The following is a 7366-nucleotide window of genomic DNA, read 5'->3' on the forward strand; positions in this document are numbered from 1 at the left end:
GGCTCGGGGGACCTGGCAGGTTTTCGGGCTCGGGAGGCAGCCGGGGAGGCCGCCCAGCCCTCTTCTGCCCCTGGACAAAGGCTCTGGCCTGGTGCCCTTCGCTTGAGGTGCCAAGATCAGGGTTGCTCTGCCCCGGGAGCTGCTCTGCTATTGTGGCCGGTGCCTTGCAGAGGTTTCACCCCAAACCCAGCACCAGGAGTTGCCCCTTGCGGGGCAAGAAGGACCACGCGAGCACCTGCAATGCTTGGGTTTTACTGGGGTTTCCTGGCGTCTGAGGGGTTATCCGGTTTTCTCGGTGTCTGCAGCCAGGATTTGCAAAGAGGCGCTGCTCCCTGCGGCCAGGCCGGGGCGGACGCCGAGCACACGGGCGCTTTCAGCAAAAGCCGCGGTTCTTGATCTGCACGTCGGTGTTTCTCTCCCTGAGAGAGGGGAAGGCACAAGCGAGGGCAGTGGGCTGAGAAACGTCCAATGACAATTAAATCCAAAGGGGGAAGCCACGCACAGAGCAGCGCTGCGAGGAGCTTGGGCTGCTTGCACCGAGGTCACGAGGCGGCCCGTTGCCAAGATCGAATCCTGCAGTCCGGGCCCCCTTCCCGCATCACGTCTTTCGGTGCATCTCTGCTGAGCCCTGACACGCGCCTCCCTTGCCATCCCTCCCCCCCGCGCTCCTGCCCTGCAGCCCCATTGCTATGCCAGGGCTCGCCCCGCTGCACCCAGCGCTCGTGTGCGTCCCTCGGCCCTGGCTCAGTGCCCGTCTCACCCTGTGACCATTACAAGGGTCAAGGACGCTGCTTATTGCTCTTGTGTGGCTTGTACAGAAGTCTTTTGCAGGCGGCAGCTTTCCGGCCTGTAGCGGCACGCTGGGAGCGCGACCGAACGGCAGGGCTGTGCAACCCGCACGCACGTCTCCTCCCTTGGGAGCTTCCCAGGGAATCGGGCAGGTGTCTGGCTTTTTCAAAAGAAAAACCCAGCCAGTCTTGAGCAGTAACTGTTGAATGGTCCCGGAAAGAGGACGCGGAAAGGGCACAGACATGCTCCACTGAGGCTGCTGAAAGCCCGTCGCTGCTGTCCTGCTTCCCCGCGGCACCGCTGACCGCCGCCGTCGGTGCACCCAGCCCTGTCCTGGGGTCTCTGCCCCCTGCCTGCTCCCCATGGGGCTCCGCTCAGGGCTGCTGGAGCATCTCCTGCTTCTCCCCAGTCCCCAGGCATCTCACGCTCTCTTCAGTCTGCAGCCAGCTCTTGGCCGGCCCCTTAGCTCTGCCTGGGGATTAAAGACGTTGTCGCCCTCCCCTCCCGCCACCACAGGCCACATCCCCTGCACTGCACGGCAACGGAGGGGAGCCCCCGAGCTGGGATTCAGAGTAGATGCGGAGCCGGGCCGTGCTGGGGGCCCCAGGAGAGCCAGGGCGCTCACTACAGCCCCCGCCTGCAAGCCCCGTCCCATCCGTGACTCCTGCTGCCTTGAAAACACCCCTCTTAGGCCTTGAAGAAATGCAAAAGTCTCGAGCTCTTGGTTCGGAGATGATCCTTTGTATTCGACCAGCTGAGAAACTGCAAAAAAATGATCTTTTTCTGTAAGTTTTTTTTTTGCAGTTTCTCAGTTGGTTTAATAAAAGGGATCATCTCCGAACCAAGCGCTCGAGATTCTTGCATTTCTTTTTGTCTCAGGCCAACACAGCTACAAATACACCTCTTAGGCCTTAACATTTGAAGGCAGTGAGGAGGGCAGGCTGCGGCGAGGAGGGTCCGGGGCCAGAGGGGCAAGCTGACCCAGCAGCGCTTTCCCACACAGATTTTCTGCCGGCCAGATCCTGCCCTCGGTTACAGCAGGGTCAGTCGGGCATCAGACTGGTCTCAGCCTCTTTGTAGCAGCGAGGATGGAGCCCCTTGGCTCTCGCCGGCCTCCCTGCTCTCATCTGAACTGTGATACCTGCAGCATCCTTATGCATCGAGGACCTGCCTCGGCCCCCACAAAACCCGCGGGAGTCTTGCCAGACGTTAGAACAGGCCCCGACGTGCGGAGCACATGGCGATGCTTTCCATGCACGCCAGCACAGATGAGACCCCAGGGGACTATTTATCCTTAGAAACACCCAGTCCCAAAGCATCGCAGCCTGGCACGGGGGCAGGAGGCCTGGAGCAGAGCTCAGCGCGCGGGGGCAGGTGCGGGCGCAGCTCGTCTCGCACGAAGCCCGGAGACTCACCGGTTCTGGACGCACAGCACGCACTCGTTGGGGTACACCTGGAGGTCCGTGCCGCACACGGGGTCCAGGATCCGAGGGCAGCCGCTTCCCGGAAGGTACTTGGCACATGCCGGCTGGAAAGGGAGAGACGTAAGTGCCCAGAGACGCCTGGGCGGGGCAGTGCCCTGTCGGACGGGGCTTTGCCGGAGCAGGGGAGCGACAGCGGTACGATGCCGCGACGGGTGCGGCCATCACGCCCCGGTGCCTGTTTTTGGCCCCTCTGCTTTCAGACCTCAGCTCCGGGCCCACGGACGCTGTCTGCGCCGCCCCTCGGGCGTGAGCTCAGCTGGTCCGCGCGCCGCCTGCTCTGAGCCAGCCCTTCCCGCCCGCCGGCCTCGCGCAGGGCCGGCACGAGCCCGGCTTTACCCGGAGGGAAGCAAAGGCCCAGCAAAGCCAAGGGACATGCCCAGGGTCCCTCAGCAGGACGGTGGCAGGGAGGGGGCACAACCCAGCTCTCCCAACGCCCTGGGGCTCCCCGGCCCGCGGGCGAGGCTGCTTTTGGTGCTGCGGGTCACCGCGAAGGAGGCGCCGTTACCTTCTCCCAGATGCTGGACGGGTCTTCGGGTGCTGCGTTGCCTAAAACACAAGGCGGGAGCAGCCCTTAGAGGTGAGCGCTGGCAGCTGGGCCCAGGCGGTCAAGGGGAGCTGCTGGCGCATCCCGCCGCGCCCCCGCGTGCCCCCCCCACGTGCCCCCCCCGCCAGCGTCCTCCCCAGGGCCAAGCCCATCTGCCTGCGGCTCTGGCCAGCTCCACCCCGGGCGGGCGGGGAACAAAGGGAGGTTCGTGCCCCCCATCAATGGTGCAGGGGTGAGCAGCCCCTGGCCGCCAAGCGCACTGGAGGGCCCGATCCTGCTCTCATGGGCGCGGGTGTAGGTCCGGGAGGTCGCACTGCTGGGGGAGGCAGCGGGGGACCGAGTGCTGCTGCAGGCGGAGGCGGAGGGGCCATGTGCCCATGTCGGGAGTAACGGGGCGCCGGCTCCGTGGAGCTGGGCATGTCTACACGGGGCCCTGATGCGAGGCTGGGCGGGAGGGAAGACTGGATGTGACCCGAGGCATTCAGGAAAAGGCTCTGGGGTGGGGCCGTGGGGGCAGAGATCCCCCTCCGGTCAGCCTGGGGTCTGCCATCACACCAGGCTGCACCGGGACGCCCGGGAGCCGGACGGCTGCAAAGCGTGGGCAGCTCGGCTCTCGGCTGGGCGACGGGGGCTGCACCTTCCCCTCCGGGCAAGCAGCATCTGCTTCGCCCCGGGAGGGCCCAGGCTGGAGCCCCCGCTTTGAGGGGCCAGTTTCCAAGCTGCCTCGTGGAGCGTCCCCTGCCCATGGGCAGCGAGGGCTTTGCCCCGGGGTCCCTGCCCTGCCACGAGCCCAGCTCCCTCTGCCAGGTAGCCACATCCCCACGCTGGGCTCCTTGCACCTCCAAGGGGCAGACCCCGCAGGACAGAAGGTCTCGAGGGCCGTGGGGCACTCACCAGGGCAGCAGCACAGGGCTGCGGCCAGGAGCAGGAAGAGGATGGCGGCCTTCATGGTCGAGACGGCTGGGACTGGGCACTCAGTACAGCTACGACGCACCTTGCTCCAACAGACGCCTCGCCGCGAGTCCGTACCTGGCTGTGGCATCCAGGCCCCGCCCCGCGGCCGGTCCCCACCCAGCCCGTCAGTCTGGTGGCCTTGGCTGGGGGTGATTAATTACAGGATGATTAATTGCAAGATGCAAGGACAACACAAGTTGGCTGCGGCAGAGGGGACAGGAGCTGGGCAAGGCCAAGCAGGGGGAGCAACACCCTGGTTCATGGGACGCAGAACGCCTCGTCCCCTGCGCGAAGGGGTCCGGGCAAGGCGGTGTCCGGGGGTGCAAGGTGGGCTACCTGCAGCCCGAGTGTAAACCCCCAGGGCACAAACGCAGCCCCTGCCCTAAGCCTTGCACGCTATGGTGAGACTTGAAGGCTAGCACTTGGGGTTTGAGACCCAGGAGCTGCCTGGCATAGGGCAGGGGAATGGCACCGAGCCCATGGCATGGGGAAAGGGACACGTGCGTGGAGGAGCTTGCAAGCCCCAGGCCTGCTGCCGCGGACTGAAAGCATTTTCTGCTTCAAAAGACCTGGTCTCTCCGCCCGGAGCGAGCAGCTGCCTGGAGGGGTGCGATGTCTCTTGAAGTGTAACCCCCTGCCCAGACCCCAGCTGCACCCCGCTACCTCTCACTCAGCTTCCCTCAGCCTGGCAGCTCACACTCCAGGCAGCCGGAAGCAAAGCCTCATTGCTCTCGGTGACGGCAGGGATAAATCGCCTCTTGTCAGCCGGGAACAGAGATCATTAACGAGATAGTCATTAGGACAAGCAGCTGGGGTCCGGGCACGGTGAGGGCCCTGGTTCTGAAGTCCTGGCTGGTTGCCCTCCATGGGTAAACACGCACTGCACCAACCCTGCGCAGCGGCGAGCAGGGGTTGCAGCGGTGACAGGACTGACGTCCCGGTGCCTGCGGCTGCCTGGGCAATGCGTACGCCCTGCACGGCGCGCCAGGGACGATGGCAACGTCCCCTGCATCCTCGCACCCTGCTGCAGAGCGCGGCCCGGGGTATCGGCGCCATCCTCGCATCGCTGTCGTCCTCGCCGGGCGCTGCCAATGCGCTGGCACTGTTCGAGTCTCAGGAGCTGCCCCAACACCAGCCACGTCTTAAAGAGCGGGCACGGGCTGGATTCAGTGGCCAAGGTTCAGGCAGGTTTATTGTCTGCAAGCACAGCCCTAGCACGCTGTAGCCTGACAAGTGCATCCGGCCGGGAGTTAAGGCATTTGTACCTGCAACAAGGTCGTCAGCACAACACCAGGCAGGCTCCCCCAGGCCGCTACAGCGCTCCCCTGCTTTCCAATTCTCCTTTTCTACACTGCTCAAAACAAATGACATGTTGCGTTCCTCCTGTCTCTTGAACACCTCAAACCTTCCCGGGACCGGGGGCTTGTTTCACATCCAGCCTTGGCGTCCTGGGACTGGGTTATCCTCCCTTGTACCCTCATCTCTCTGTCCCCGCTCCTGGCAGGAGCGCACGCCTGCCCCACGTGCCAAGTTTTGCTTGTGTGCAGAGTTGGTGCATCGGTGAGGATTGCTGGTGAGGTGTCGCCTGGCCAGTGCTTTAGCAGAGCTAGTGTGTGAGCAGCACGTCTAGATCGGCGGTCCAGTGTGGCAGGGCTACCTCGGCCGCCGCTGGCTTGGGGCAGGCCCCGGTGTTTGGCGCGCAGGCCCCGGGCTGACCTTGCAGAGCAGAGCCTGCGCCCCGTGTCTCGGGTTTGTAAACGGCGGTGGCCGGTGCCTCCCCGGGGGGTCAGCCGGGCTGTTACCTGGAGGCGTCCCCAAGTGCTCCGAGTGCTTCTCGTCCAGGTCACTCAGGCACGTCCCCTGCAAACGTGGTCCCTGGAGATCCAGGCGATCAGTGCGTGCATGTGAAAAGCATCCTTTGATCTGGCACGCCCCCCGCTCACCTCTGCAGCCCATGAGCCCCGGGCAGATGCACGGTTGTTTCATAGTTTCATAGTAGCTAGAGTCGGAAGGGACCTAGGTAGATCATCTAGTCCGACCCCCTGCCTTGGCAGGAAAGAGCACCGGGGTCAGATGACCCCGGCAAGGTGCTCATCTAACTTCCTTTTAAAAATCCCCAGGCTAGGAGCCTGCACCACTTCCCCTGGAAGCTGGTTCCAGGCCCTAGCCGCCCTGACTGTGAAGTAGCGCCTCCTAATATCTAATCTAAACTTACCCTCCGCCAGTTTGTGACCGTTATTCCTGGTCACTCCTGGCAGCGCACGGGGGAACAGGGACTCCCCCAATACCTGCTGATCCCCCCTGACCAGTTTGTAGCAGGCCACAAGGTCCCCCCTTAACCTTCTCTTGTGGAGGCTAAACAGGTTCAGGTCCCGTAGCCTCTCCTCATAAGGCCTGCCCTGCTGACCCCTGATCATACGAGTGGCCCTCCTCTGGACTCTTTCCATATCGTCCACGTCCCTCTTGAAGTGTGGCGCCCAGAGCTGGACGCAGTACTCCAGCTGTGGCCTGACCAGTGCCGCATAGAGGGGGAGGATCACCTCCCTGGACCTGCTCGAGATGCATCTGTGGATGCATGACAGGGTACGGTTGGCCTTCTTGACTGCCTCCCCACACTGCCGGCCCATGTTCATCGTGGAGTCAATGACGACTCCAAGATCCTTTTCCGTCTCCGTGCTGGCAAGAGGGGAGTTCCCCAACCTGTAAGTGTGGTGCCGGTTCTTCCTCCCCATGTGCAACACCTTGCACTTATCAGTGTTAAACCCCATCCTATTCTCATCCGCCCACCGTTGCAACCTGTCAAGGTCAGCTTGTAGCCTATTGCACCCTTCTAGTGCACCCACATCCCCCCACATCTTAGTGTCATCAGCAAACTTGAACAGGGTGCTTTCTACCCCCTCATCCAAGTCACTGATGAAGATGTTGAACAGTGCGGGCCCGAGGACCGAGCCCTGGGGGACCCACTGCCCACATCCTTCCAGGTCGAGAAGAACCCATCCACTACCACCCTCTGGGTGCGGCCCTCCAACCAGCTGGCGACCCATTTGACCGTGTGGGCATCGACACCACAGTCTCCCAGCTTTTTGATGAGGACAGGGTGAGAGACAGTGTCGAAAGCCTTCCGGAAGTCCAGAAAGACTACATCCACAGCAACCCCTGCGTCTAATGATTTGGTGACCTGATCGTAAAAGGCCACCAGGTTGGTCTGACAAGACCTGCCACTGATGAACCCATGTTGGTTGCCCCTGAGCATGCATTCCCCCGCAAGGCCCTCCTGGATGTGTGCCAGGAGAATTTTTTCAAAGAGCTTACCCGGGATTGAGGTAAGACTAACGCTCTGGACCGCCCGACGGGGAATAAACCCTGCTGGGAGCAGACGTGTCTTCCCCTCTCTGGCACCAAGGGCAGAGAGGTTGTGTGGGAAAGTGAGAGGGAGGAACTGGATGAGCAGGTCATGAGATTCCCCCGAGCACCCGTTTTCCTGAGTCTGCAGCCAGCATCCAGGAATGATCTGCCACATCATCAGCTCATTCCCAGAAAGCTGCACCAGGGACTGCTGCTGGGCCAGCTTCAGAGAAGTGAGCAAAGCCCAGGG

At 62.8% G+C, this 7366-nt stretch overlaps 1 protein-coding gene across 1 annotated transcript; it reads right to left on the reverse strand.

Annotated features, from left to right (window-relative positions):
- Positions 1-232: 232 nt before the first annotated feature.
- Positions 233-7154, reverse strand: LOC149856070 (pancreatic secretory trypsin inhibitor-like). The gene is made up of 5 exons (XM_090020634.1): positions 7084-7154; positions 3712-3914; positions 2779-2819; positions 2205-2317; positions 233-419 (listed from the first exon to the last, which is right to left on the reverse strand). Exons 2-5 carry the CDS (start codon positions 3857-3859, stop codon positions 374-376), a joined length of 348 nt encoding a protein of 115 aa, XP_089876760.1. The 5' UTR covers positions 3860-3914; positions 7084-7154; the 3' UTR covers positions 233-373.
- Positions 7155-7366: the final 212 nt, after the last annotated feature.

The sequence above is a fragment of the Crocodylus siamensis genome, chromosome 10, assembly GCF_052110815.1.
Source record: "Crocodylus siamensis isolate JL-2025a chromosome 10, ASM5211081v1, whole genome shotgun sequence".
NCBI lineage: Eukaryota > Metazoa > Chordata > Crocodylia > Crocodylidae > Crocodylus > Crocodylus siamensis.

Bases quoted from the DNA above. Each gene is read 5' to 3' on its own strand.
- LOC149856070 (XM_090020634.1), bottom strand. From the start codon at position 3,859: ATGCCACAGCCAGGTACGGACTCGCGGCGAGGCGTCTGTTGGAGCAAG. The intron at 2,820-3,711 runs GTGAGTGCCCCA...CTTGTGTTTTAG, and splicing joins AGCCCTGTGCTGCTGCCCTG to GCAACGCAGCACCCGAAGAC. The intron at 2,318-2,778 runs GTAACGGCGCCT...CTCCCTTTCCAG, and splicing joins CGTCCAGCATCTGGGAGAAG to CCGGCATGTGCCAAGTACCT.